This window comes from Geotrypetes seraphini, chromosome 1 (assembly GCF_902459505.1).
Source record: "Geotrypetes seraphini chromosome 1, aGeoSer1.1, whole genome shotgun sequence".
Taxonomy (NCBI): Eukaryota; Metazoa; Chordata; class Amphibia; order Gymnophiona; family Dermophiidae; genus Geotrypetes; species Geotrypetes seraphini.
Genome location: NC_047084.1, coordinates 395,117,267 through 395,130,959, shown reverse-complemented (window position 1 = coordinate 395,130,959; position 13,693 = coordinate 395,117,267). Strand labels below are relative to the sequence as shown.

The window sequence follows — 13,693 nt, the reverse complement described above, 5'->3', positions numbered from 1 at the left end:
CCAAAGTTACAGTCAGTAAGAGGGTGGCTGATGTAGCCACTTCTCTATCTGATTGTTCCAATAAGGTAGAAACATCCAAGGGAACTTCCTGAGATTTTCCTTCATCTTCTTTCTTTTGAGGATCCTGATTTCTTGTAGGTAAATAATATACCCTTGTAAGAGGTGGTAGAGAATTCTCAGGTATTGTTAGAATCTCCAGAAAGTAGCGCTTTATCATTTCTCATGGAGAAATTGATGAAATTTTTGGAAAATTAATTAAGCGCAAGTTATTAGCCCGAGTCTTATTTTCAAGAACTTCCAATTTTCTTTTCATAATTAAATTGTCTTTGACAAGTAAATCTTGATTACCTTTAATTATTTTAAGATCCTTATTTTCTTCTTGAATATCGGACTTCATCAGTACAATGTCTTGCTTTAAAGAGTTAATTTCTTCTTTCTGGTTTTTTATTTCTTGGTCCATATTTTTTATTTGCGGATTAAGGGAATTTCCTAAATTGGAGACTAAGTCCCAGAGAGAGTCTAAAGTGACATCAGGGGGCTTAGCAGGAGAAATAAAAGTTACTTGTGCCATTAATGGTTGTTCAATTGATTGATTTACCTCTCTGAGGTCCTGGACTTCTTTAGCCAACGTTGTCCCAGTCAATGGTTCTTTCCAGAGGGAAGAGTCACTCTGGGCTGTTCCTTGTAGCGAGCCCTCCAACAAACTGGCCTCTCGAGGAGAGAACACTTCATCTTCGGGTGTGCTCTCTTCTTGCGGTGAGCTGGCTCCCAGCGGCAGTGGCTGAAGAGGAGGTGACCTTACATCAGGGCTCAGCGTGACATCAAGCCCTTGGGTAGACCCCCACAGCACTACTCTCTGCCGGGGCTCCCAGCGGGCGACTCCCCAACGAATCCTGCTCGCTCAGAAGGCGCCGAAAGATGTCATCCACAGCAGGCAATGGGACTACCAAGCGTCGGGAGGCTCCACCGACACTTCTGCCCCTTCTTTTTGGCATTCTTCCCACAGGTAAAGGAGACTATCGGCGGCGTCCTCACAGCAGATAGCGGCGGCCATCTTGGATGTCATATGAGGATGTCATATGATCAAGATTGTTTTTTTTCCTGTGTTTTCTTTAGTCACCTTAAGGAATAACCAGCAAAAGCCTAACCCAAGAGAGGGCGTGGTAGATGGCGGATTGAGGCTGCAGTCACTCCGAGGTTGAGATCTGTCTGAACTGTTTTCCTCTGTTTTACCTTCATGCCTCATCCAAAATGCCAGGGCAGTGTGAAGGCGAATCTGCCGCTGCTACTTTCACAAACTTCGTTCCTGGTTCAGCAGTCCCTGGACCGGTATGTAGTAAAACTATTAAGAAAAACACCGGCTGCTGCTCCTGCTAGCGGTTTGGAGGAAGGAGCCTTCACCGCTTTGGAACTTGACGCGTCACTGTCTCCACTGATGATTCTTCCACCACAAGGTCCAGCTGAGGAATGGGATGAGACGGCATACCCAGGCCTATCAGAAGATCCTTGATGGCGGAGTCTCACCCGTAGAGCCAAATATTCATCAAAGGAGCTCTAGTAAATACACGGCCGATGGAAACATGAAGGTGACCCTCGATTCTATCTGGAAGGCGATTCAAAAACTAAATGGCTCAAGTTACTAAATCAACTCAGGAAACTACCGTATTTTCACGCAGATAACGCGCACCCGTATATAACGCGCACACGGGTATAGCGCGCAGAAACCACGATATTATGTATAAAAACTTTTGTATACCGCGCTCACGGGTATAACGCGCATGCTGCCCGACTGTCCTTTCGCCCGCCCCGACTCTCCTCTGGCCACCCCGACTCTCCTTTCGCCCTCCCCGACTCTCCGTGCGCTGTCCCGACTCTCCGTTTACCCGCCCTGCCCTGCCCCCCCCCCCGGCAGGACCACTCGCACCCCCACCCCGAAGGACCGCCGACTCCCCGACAATATTGGGCCAGAAGGGAGCCCAAACCCTCCTGGCCACGGCGACCCCCTACCCCCACCCCGCACTACATTACGGGCAGGAGGGATCCCAGGCCCTCCTGCCCTCGACGCAAACCCCCCTCCCTCCAATGACCGCCCCCCCCAAGAACCTCCGACCGCCCCCTCATAAATGCTTTTATTAGAAGCTTATGGCTTGCCCACTAAATATCCTCCCTTCTGGCCCAACCCGACCATGTGCCTCAGGCCGCGCCCCCAGGTGGGACCTAAGGCTCCAGGGCCTATTCTGATTGGCCCACGCGCCTTAGGCCCCACCAGTAGGCGGAGCTTTGGGACGGATGGGCCAATCCGGCCTCATTCCGTCGTTGGCTGCCTGCCGGACAGGCGGGTTTGGCTCCCGTCTGTCGGCCAACTACCAAAGGTACGGGAAAGGGGGGTGGGGGTGTCGTGGGGGTCGGCCAGGGGGGGTCACGGGTCGGCTGGGGGGGCGGTCGGAGGTTCTTGGGGGGGGGCGGTCGTTGGAGGGAGGGGGGTTTGCGTCGAGGGCAGGAGGGCCTGGGATCCCTCCTGCCCGTAATGTAGTGCGGGGTGGGGGTAGGGGGTCGCCGTGGCCAGGAGGGTTTGGGCTCCCTCCTGGCCCGATATTGTCGGGGAGTCGGCCGGGCAAGAGGGCTTGGGCTCCCTCTTGCTCCGATCGCGGGTGCGGGTGGGAGCGCGTGCGAGCGGTCGTTCGGGGTGGGGGTGCGAGTGGTCCTGCTGGGGGGGTGAATCGGGCATCGGGCGGGGTGGGAACTATGTAGAAAAACTTTTGTATACCGCGCTCACGCGTATAACGCGCGAGGGGTATGCGCGGTAGGTAAAAAACACGTATAACGCGCGCGTTATATGCGTGAAAATACGGTACACTTCTTGTAAGTAAAGTTGAAAATTTATCGCATATTTTGGATTTAATAAACAAGAAAATTTGAAACATTTTACACAAGTAGACAAAGATATTGAAAGTTTGAGGGATTCAACCTAAGCCCTCATAGGAAAAATAATGCTTTATATAAAAAAATTTAATGGATTGAAAACTTTAACCAAAGGTTAAATTTAAGAATCTTGAATTTTCCGAAAATGACTGCGTTATGTCCGGTAGATTTATTTAAAAAATACCTTGTAGAAATTTTGAATTTTTCAGCAACCAATATTCCACCTTTTAACAAAGTTTTCTACTTACCATATTCCTCTAAAAAGAAAATATCGGATTCTTCTCAGAAGTTGGGAACCCAGCCCAGTCTCAAGGAAATCGTGATGTAATTCAAGATTTGTCAGCTATTTTGGAAGAATCTCTTACAGAAATTTCGGAAAGATCTACACTTTTGGTTTCGCTTGTGTTTTGAGAATGATTTAAACTTGGTTTTGAAACAATTTTTTCATCAATTGCAATCATTATTCTATGGACAAAAAATCTGGATATATCCAGATGTCACAAAAACCAAGATAAAAGGAATTTGTTTCTAGTTATGAGGGAGGAGACCAGATCCCTTGGAGCTACCTTTTTGCTGGTATACTTCTGCAAACGTGTGGTGAAGTATCGAGCTAAAATACATATTTTTTGAATCCCAACAGTTGAAAATCTTCATAGATATGAAAAAGATCTCGAGGGGAATAGAGTCAACTAAGGAAAACACCCTCCAGGGATTCAAGACAAAGTTAAGACAGGTTCTTGCTGAACCAGAACGTATGCAGGTAAGGCTAGACTCAGGGCACTGGTCTTTGACCCAAGGGCCGCCGCATGAGCAGACTGTTGGGCACGATGGACCACTGGTCTGATCCAGCAGCAGCAATTCTTATGCTCTTATGATTAGAAATTGGCTTAACAGTTCTCTATCATTAGCCTTTCTTTTGAAGTTTCTTTTTCCTTTTGTCTTTTCCTCTTGAGACAATAATTACATTACCCCTCTGGTATAATAGTGGTTTAAAGAAGATTATACATATTTTCTAATTTCTTTCTTATTGATGAAAATGTGTAAATTTTCTATGATTTTTTGTTTCTTCCGTGTTATGAATCTTATAAATTTATGTGAATCTTATAAATTTATGTTTAAAATGATTAAAAAAAAGGAATAACCAGCAGTGCGCATGGGAGGTACTGAAAGCTACCAGGACTAAGGTCACACAAGAAACCGCTCGGTCGGGCAGGTTGCTATGCCGGTTCATATGGGCCTGGCTAGACGTCCCTGCCACAATATGTAACAGAAGTGTTAAATTTCCCTAAAGCAATTCTCACTCGTACCTAGGTAGAATTTTAAAGTCGTGTTTATTAAAGCTTAACACGTTAAGTGCTGGGCAGCCCATTTTATTTTTATGGACCATACAGCACGAAGCTTTAGCAAGCATGACCCATAGATTGTAAACCTTCTGTGGGGCAAGGAAAATGCATATTTTACCTGAATATAACTTGCTTTGAGCTACTACTGAAAAAAGACATGAACTAAAAATAAAAAAAACCTTCCCTTTCAGGTGATGTGTTTTCACCACTAGTTCCTATAATTTCAACAAATGATAAGGAAAAGACAATTTTAAAACTGTATTAACAATTAACCAAATCCCCTTGTATTCAAATATATATTAAAAACATAAGTTCTTGAATTTACTCACCTGCAAGCTCAGCTCTTATAGCCTGAAATGGCAGGTGTTTGAACCTGTCAATCAAAGGCTGCACACACCTGCAACTCACTAATTCATGATGACCATAGTCCAGCTGATACACAGACACCAAGCCATTTGTCAAAATCCCTTTTAATAAGACTCTGTACCACCTAAAAATGATGTAAATGAAAATACATTATAAGAATAGTCCTTTCCTTTTGCTCAAAGCATAAATCCTCAGGGTCTGAAAAGCTAATAGAGCTTTACCACAAGTCTAGAAAGCACGTCTCATTTGTTTCTATTTTATCTTGTTGTGTAATGTCTAAAATGTCTACTGTGGTGTGGGGCATAGCCTTGTTACCATGTTATACGAATTACAGCTCATGCCATGAAATTGGATTTTCTGTGTCAAATGACTATTAAACTTCAATTGCATCCTAGTTATAACACAGAAATATGATGGCAGATAAAGGCCAAATGGCCCATCCACTATCTCCTTCTCTCCCTCAGAGATCCTATGTGCCTGTCACATGCTTTCTTGAATTCTAGTCTCTGCATCTACCTGGAGCCTATTTCACACAATTACCACCCTTTCTGCAAAAAACTTAGATTATTCCTGAGCCTATCACCTCTTAACTTCATCTTATGCCCTCTCATTCCGGAGCTTCTTTTCAAATAAGAGACTCATCTCATGTACATTTATGCCATGTAGGAACTTAAACGTATCTATTATATCTTCCCCTCTCCAGCTTTTCCTCTAAAGTATATATACTGAGATTTTTAAGTCTGTCCCAATACACCTTATAACGAAGACCACTGACCATTTTAGTAGCCTTCCTCTGGGCTGACTCCATCCTGTTAATATCTTTTAGAAGGGATGGTCTCCAGAAATGTATATAATATTCTAACCAGCTTGTAAGTTTCAAGAACTCCTTGAAGAGAAGACTTGAAACCTATTTTGGGAGGTCTGCAGATGATGCAGGGAATATCTGCATTATTTGTGCCAATGTCAACTACCATTAATCAGCCAATCCACATCTCCACTTTTATCATGTTTTGTTGATCATCGTTGATAAAGCAAAGTTGTTTATCTTTAACAAAGGTTCTCCATAGACAGCAGGGGAATGCAGTCACACTTATAGTGAAGTCCTAAAACTGATCCTTTGTGTCAGTGCTCTCCCCTAGCAATAGTAAGCTTCTGGCTTACTGAGCATGTGCAGGGATTCCCACATCCTAGGTGCTCCTCCCCTGCAAGGTCAGTTTTTCTCTAGCTGAAGAAAACCAGAAGGCATGGTAGGAGGGTAAGTGTGGTTATATTCCCCTGCCTATGGAGAACTCCTGTTACAGGTACGCAACTTTGCTTTCTCCATAAACATGTAGGTAAGATGCAGGCACTGGAAATGGGGTGGTGTAATGAATTTAAGGAGAAAATAAGATTCCTGAGGACAGATTGACCAAAATGCATGTTCTGTGCTGAGTTCTTGTCCAAAAAATAATGTTTAGTTAAAGTACGAACTGAGGACCAGGTTGAACTTTGTAGATGTCCTGTATTGGAGATGAGTCACAGAAGAAGCTGTGGCCCTTAAGCAGTGAATGCCAACTCTGCCAGGATGTGGGTGCTGTGCCTCAGTGTAACAGAACTTGATATAGTGTGAAACCTACACGGAAATGGTGTGTTTTGAGGCTGGAGATCCCAGGTTGGAAATTATGTGTTTTGAGGCTGGATTGTAAGTGACAAAAATCAGTTTGGTGTGATGGAGGTTTGCAGTATCACGGAAGTAAAAATGGAGTACTCCTCTGCAGTCCAGGGTATGGAGGCGCTGTTCCTCTGGAGAGGTATGCAGAGGAGGGAAGAACGACGGTAGTACAATAATCTGGTTGAGGCGGAATTTCGAAATGACCTTAGGCAGAATCTTTTTTTTATAACCATCGTTTAAAGAAAAAAGGAGGAGGTTTAGCAGTTATATTCAAAGATTTCTTAGTGACTCAAATTGATAAATCTACAGGCAATGTCCCTATTGAATATCTACAACTCGCCATACAAACAAGACCCAGAACAGAAGTTTTGCTCATTTATCTACCTCCTCCACTAAATTCTGACAATATTGCTCTCCTTCAATCCTTACTGTTTGAATTTGGCAGCTCATCTTCAAATCCATTGATCTTAGGGGATTTCAATATCCATTTTGATGATCAAGATAACTATTTTGCTAAGTCTGTACTTTCGTATATGAAACAATTAGATCTATGTTCATTAATAACTCAACCAACACATCAAGCAGGTCATACCATTGATACAGTATTAATTCCAATATCAGAAAAAAATAATTTCTCCTTAAATTGTTGTAACTCAGTTCCCTGGTCTGATCATTTTTTGATTATACTGAAGTATGTTAGCCCATATATTAAACCAAATACAAAGCAACAAACAATTTCATTTAGGAATTTTAAGGAACTTTCATCTGATTTAATTCAATCTACTTTTAAACTCGATTTTTCAGAATTAATTAATACCTCAATAGATGATCTAATTGACTTGTGGAATACAGCTATCCAATCTACTTTAAATAACCTTGTTCCATTACAAAATAAAATAATTTCTGCTCGAAAAATTAATAACCCTTGGTTTACTGCAGATCTTTTACTCCTCAAAAAGCAATTAAGATCTTTGGAACGAAGATGGAGGAAGGATAAATCCCAGAATAATCTAATATCATACAAGGAACATATGAAACTCTATAAAACCAAAATAAATCAAACTAAGATGAAATATTACTCTGAAAGGATTTTAAAAGCTAAAAATCCATCCATACTATATAATATTCTCAATAAAATAACATCTCATAACAAAACACAAAATGAAACAAACAGTAGAGTTCCTACAGCCCAAGAAATTGCAGACTTTTTCAATAAAAAAATTAGTAACATCAGGAAATCATTCAAAAATTTATCAATTCCAACAGATTTAGAACAAACTACCTCAGATTTATTATCCTCTAAGTGTTCAAAATTCAAAATACCGAACGTTAAGGAGATCGAAAATATTCTAAAAACTCTGAATATCAAAAGTTCAAAAGCTGATTTGATACCACCTCTAATTCTAAAACAATATTTTAACATTTTTGGGCCCTTGATTCATGTATTGGTTACCAAGAGTTTGAATCAACAGACGGTGCCCTTAGATTGGAAGAAATCATATATCCGCCCAATAATTAAAGATAAAAATGTAGGTCCAGAAGATCTGTCCAATTATAGACCAATTTCTAATATTACATTTCTGGCAAAATTAACAGAGAAGATTGTTTTCAATCAAATTTCAGAGTTTATAGAACAAACCAATGTGTTACACCCCAATCAAACCGGTTTTAGAAATCACCATAACACAGAACACTCCCTTATTGGCATGACAACTTCAATTCAATATTTTTTGGATCATCATCAATCAGTGCTGTTAGTTTCTCTTGATCTTTCAGCAGCGTTTGATACAATTGATCATCAATTGCTCCTTGCTAGACTTCAATCTATTGGGGTTACTGATGAAGTTCTAGCTTGGTTCACATCTTACTTTACTGATCGTACGTCTACAGTCATTTTTAATAATTCAATATCTCTATCATCTCAAATTTCACATGGCGTACCACAAGGATCTATTCTTTCACCTTTGCTTTTCAATATTTTTCTGGCACCTTTGTTGACTTTATGCCAATCTATAGGATTTCATGTTTTTGCCTATGCCGATGATATCCAATTATTGCATCCATTAAATAATAATAATCAAAGTGAAATTTTGGTCATTAATGAAAAACTAGATCAAGTACATCATTGGCTAGATAAAAACAGATTGGCACTCAATATCAATAAAACCAATGTTATGCTATTTCCGTGGAAAGAAAGTTTTCCTCTTGTTGCTCCTATTTCTATTCTTAATGTACCCCTACAGTTAGTAAAAAATACAAAAATTTTGGGAGTAATTTTTGACACTAAACTTTCTTACCATGACCACATTAGTAACATTGTAAAAATCACCTTTTATAGGTTACGCAAAATTCGGTCCATTTCAAAATTTCTTTGTCCTAAATCAATTACAATTCTTATTCACTCCTTGGTGATGTCTAAAATTGATTATTGCAATTCCTTATTTAAAGGAATTGCATTATATGAAATTAAAAGATTACAAATCATACAAAATACAGCCATAAAATTAATAACCAATGCAAAAAAATATGATCATGTAACACCACTCCTCAAAGAGGCTCATTGGCTCCCTGTCAATTACAGAATTACTTATAAATTATGTTTAATTATCTTTAAAACTCTAACCAACAAAACCCCAGCATTTTTATATCGTTTTCTTGTTCCTTATTCTACAAAAAGAATATTACGTTCTAGTGAACAAAATCTGTTATCTGTCCCTTCGTTAAAAATTATCAATACAAGGAGACAATTTATTTTTTCATGTACTGCACCACAGACATGGAACGCTCTTCCTATTTTCTTACGAGAGGAAAAAGAACTTGGAAAATTTAAAACTGAACTCAAAACTTTCCTTTTTAAAGATGCTTTTACATTATAATTTTAGTTTTAGTATTGCATTTTCTATATGAAACCTGTGTTAATTATTCCCTTATGTGTTTTCCATCAATGTTTCTTCTTTACTTTATGAATTGTATTTCTTCCCTTCCTTCCCGATTATCAATGTTAATAATCATGAGTTTTTACCCATTATTTAATAATTGTAAGTACTGTATTGTTTGTTCTTTTTTTATATTTACTAATTGTTAAATTTAAAGTGTACATCGCTTAGAATATTTGATTAAGCGATTTATCAAATCATCTAATAAACTTGAAACTTGAAAACTTGAAACTTTGGGTGTGTAGTATGCTGGACACAGTTAGGAAAGAACTGTGTGTAAGGGAAGTAGGTAACTAAAGACTGGAGCTCACTAAACTCATTTAGTTGAAGTGATGGCTGTAAGAAAAACTATCTTCCATGTGAGGTATATGAGAAAAGCTATACCTAGTGGTTCAAAGGGATGGGACGACTTCCCTATAATGAAAAGCTAAAGTTGCTAAGGCTCTTCAGCCTTGAAAAGAGACAGCTCAGGGGAGATATGATAGAGTTCTCTAAAATATTGAGTAGAGTGGAACAGGAATGGAGCGTGAATCATTTGTTTACTTTCTCCAAAAATACTAGGAATAGGCAATTCCGGTCCTCAAAAGCCATAGGCCGGTCTGGTTTTCAGAATATCCACAATAAATATGCATGAGATAGATTTGCATCTCAAGGAGGCAGTGCATTCAAATCCATCTCATACATATTCATTTTGGATATCCTGAAAACCTGAACTGCTTGTGGCTCTCGAGGACTGGAACTGCCTACCCCTGGACTAGGGGCATGTAATTAATCTACTAAGTAGTAAATATTTTTTCACACATGTAATTAAACTCTGGAATTCGTTGCTTGTAGAATGTTGTGAAATCAGTTAGCTTAGCAGTGTTTAAAAACGGTTTGGATAATTTCCTATAAGAGAAGTCAATAGGCCATTATTGAGATAGCTTAGGGAAATCCATTGCTTATTCCTAGCATAAACAGCATAAAATCTTGCCAGGTACTTGTGACCTGGGTTGGTCACTGTTGGTAAAAAGGATACTGGGCTCAATAGACCTTTAGTCTATCCCAGTATGGCAATTCTTATGTCTCAAAACAATGTTGAGATCCCATGGAACTGGAGGGTCACAAAGTGGAGGGTACAAATTAGTTAGGAGTGAGGAAATGAGCCACCAGAGGGTGGGTAGAAACTGGTTTTCCATCTACTGGGTCATGGTATGCCGATATTGCTTATAAGTTGTCTTTAAGCCTGAATCTGACAGGTGTAGGAGGAATGCCAAGAGATGCAGGATTGGACACACGAATGGATTTTGGTGCTGGGAAGTTCCCTAGTGAGAGAAATGTGTCTACAGACTGATAGGATCTTCTAGTGGAGGGTAGCCTAGCAACAAGAATAGTCCTTACTGAATTGGAGTCTGGGACAGAGTCAAGGATGCTCCTTTCAATCTCTACAGTTAGGGATAGAGACTGGTCAGGTTAATACCAATTAATTGTGACACTAACAACATAATGTTGATTATCAAATGGAATAGACAACATACAGATCTAGGCTGCATCCAACAAACTCAACTAAACATGGACAAAAACAAAGTTCTATGGTTTCTTAACACTTTACACATGGTTCTTTCCACTGTAACTCTAACCTCAGCAACCACCATGGATAGCAACAAGATGTCCTAGGTCCTTGGACTTATACTTAACTCCACCTTATGATGAATTTCAAGTACCCAACTTAAGAAAACCTTCCACAATATGAAATGACAAACTAATCAGACCCTTTTTTCAAGAGGATCATTTGCTGTACTAATGCACATGCTTATACTGTCACAGCTGGATTACTGCAACTCCCTCTATGCGGGACTAAATTACACATACTATTTTTTTGTAATTTTTTATTTATAGAAAAAGCAAATACAGAACACTGAAAAAAGAATAGAACATTGCACACAGTCATTAATACATAATGAAAAGTATCACCTTAGGATACTCAAGCATTGCTGTGTCTATCACATATTGCCCAAGAACACTATCGTTAACATAGTGTTCCACAATCAACCCTAGAATCCCCCACCCCGCCCTCCCTCCCCCTCCCTAGGAACAGCTAAGGATCACCAAGATATTATAAAACCAATCCAGCCACAGAATATTGTTATAGTCATACAATCACTAAAAAGAAAACACATACCCAAAACAGGAAAAGACAGTCACATCCATATTCTGGTTACCGTCCCCCTCCCTCCACTTCTAAATATCTTCCCCAAATATCCTCAAATTGTTGCCATCTGTGCGTCATCATAGCAGCGAGCCTATAACTCTCACTCACCCACCCCAATTCAATCAGGTTTGTTTGACATGATTTACCTTTACTAAAGCCATGCTGTCTCGAAACCTAGAATCTAATGGGTTACAGGATCCGAGGCAGCATGGCTTTACTAAAGGTAAATCGTGTCAAACGAACTTGATTGAATTTTTTGATTGGGTGACCATAGAACTGGATCGAGGACATATGCTAGATGTCATTTACTTAGATTTCAGCAAAGCCTTTGATACAGTTCCTCATAGGAGGCTCTTGAACAAACTTGAAGAGCTGAAGTTAGGACCCAAAGTGGTGAACTGGATTACAAACTGGTTGACGGACAGACTTCAGAGGGTGAGGGTGATGGTTTATGGAAGTCACTCAAAGGAAGGAAAGGTGAATAGTGGAGTCCCTCGGGGTTAGGTGCTGAGGCCGATCCTGTTCAATTTGTTTGTGAGTCACATTGCTGAAGGGTTAGAAGGAAAGGTTTGCCTTTTTGCGGATGATACCAAGATTTGTAACAGAGTAGATACCGAGGAGGGAGTGGAAAACATGAAAATGGATCTATAAAAGTTAGAGGAATGGTCTAATACCTGGCAACTAAAATTCAATGCAAAGAAATGCAGAGTAATGAATGCAAGAACATAAGAATTGCCGCTGCTGGGTCAGACCAGTGGTCCATAGTGCCCAGCAGTCCGTTCAAGCAGCGGCCCTTAGGTCAAAGGCCAGTGCCCTAACTAAGACTAGCCTTACCCGTGTACATTCTGGTTCAGCAGGAACTTGTCTAACTTTGTCTTGAAAACCTGGAGGGTGTTTTCGCATGAAACAACCTCCGGAAGAGTGTTCCAGTTTTCCACCACTCTCTGGGTGAAGAACTTCCTTACGTTTGTACGGAATCTATCCCCATTTTAACTTTAGAGAGTGCCCTCTCGTTCTCTCTACCTTGGAGAGGGTGAACAACCTGTCTTTATCTACTAAGTCTATTCCCTTCATTATCTTGAATGTTTCGATCATGTTCCCTCTCAGTCTCCTCTTTTCAAGGGAGAAGAGGTCCAGTTTTTCTAATCTCTCACTGTACGGCAGCTCCTCCAGCCCTTTAACCATTTTAGTCACTCTTCCCTGGACCTTTTCGAATAGTATCGTGTCCTTCTTCATGTACGGTGACCAGTGCTGGACGCAGTATTCCAGGTGGGGGTGTACCATGGTCTGGTACACTGGCATGATAACCTTCTCCAATCTGCTCGTGATCCCCGTCTCAATCATTCCTAGTATTCTGTTCGCTCTTTTCGCCGCCGCCACACATTGCACTGACAGCTTCATTGATTTGTCGACCAGTACTCTCAGGTCTCTTTCCTGGGGGGTCTCTCCGAGTACCACACCAGACATCCTGTATTCGTGTATAAGATTTTTGTTACCGACATGCATCACCTTACACTTATCTATGTTAAACCTCATTTGCCATGTGGCGGCCCATTTCTCGAGCGTGTTTATGTCACGTTGCAGTTCTTCGCAATCCTTCTGCGTCTTCACCACTCTGAATAACTTTGTATCGTCCACAAATTTAATCACTTTGCTCGTCGTACCAGTTTCCAGGTCATTTATAAATAGGTTGAACAGCACTGGCCCAAGCACTGAACCCTGCGCCAATCCACTCGTGACGCTTTTCCAGTCCGAGTATTATCCAATTACCCCCACTCTGTTTCCTATCCGCCATCCACATGAGGATTTTGCCCTCGATTCCATGGCTCTCAATTTTTCGAAGTAGTCGTTCATGCGGGACTTTGTCAAACACCTTATGAAAGGCCTTGTCTAGCTGCCTGTTTACTCCCTCGAAGAAGTGCAGCAAGTTCGTCAAGCAAGATCTTCCCTTGCTGAAGCTGTGCTAGCTGGTCCTCATCAGCTCGTATCCGTCTAAGGCAGCGGTCTCAAACACGCGGCCCACATGTGGCTCTCCAGGTTTTATTTGCGGCCCGCGGTCTGGAGGCCACCATTCTCTTCCTTTTGGAGCAGCAGCTGGCTCGTTCGCTCAAAGCCGTGGGTTGGTGGCTCCTTGCGCTATCCACTCCTGCATCGGAAGCCTCTCTGATGTTACAACATCAGAGAGGCTTCAGATGCAGGCGCGGATCTCGCAAGGAGCCGCCACCCGCGGCTTTGAACGAAAGAGCCGGCCAGACACGCTGCTGCTCCAGTGGCGTACCAAGGG

At 41.3% G+C, this 13,693-nt stretch overlaps 1 protein-coding gene across 4 annotated transcripts in view; it reads right to left on the bottom strand.

The window, feature by feature from the left end:
* Positions 1–13,693, bottom strand: part of TDRD7 (tudor domain containing 7) — a 719,490-nt gene that overhangs the window by 32,089 nt on the left and 673,708 nt on the right. For all 4 annotated transcript variants that reach the window (XM_033917728.1, XM_033917758.1, XM_033917748.1 and 1 more), the window contains one exon: positions 4,595–4,755. In XM_033917728.1, coding sequence (XP_033773619.1) covers positions 4,595–4,755 — 161 coding nt within the window. The remainder of the gene's footprint in view (positions 1–4,594; positions 4,756–13,693) is intronic.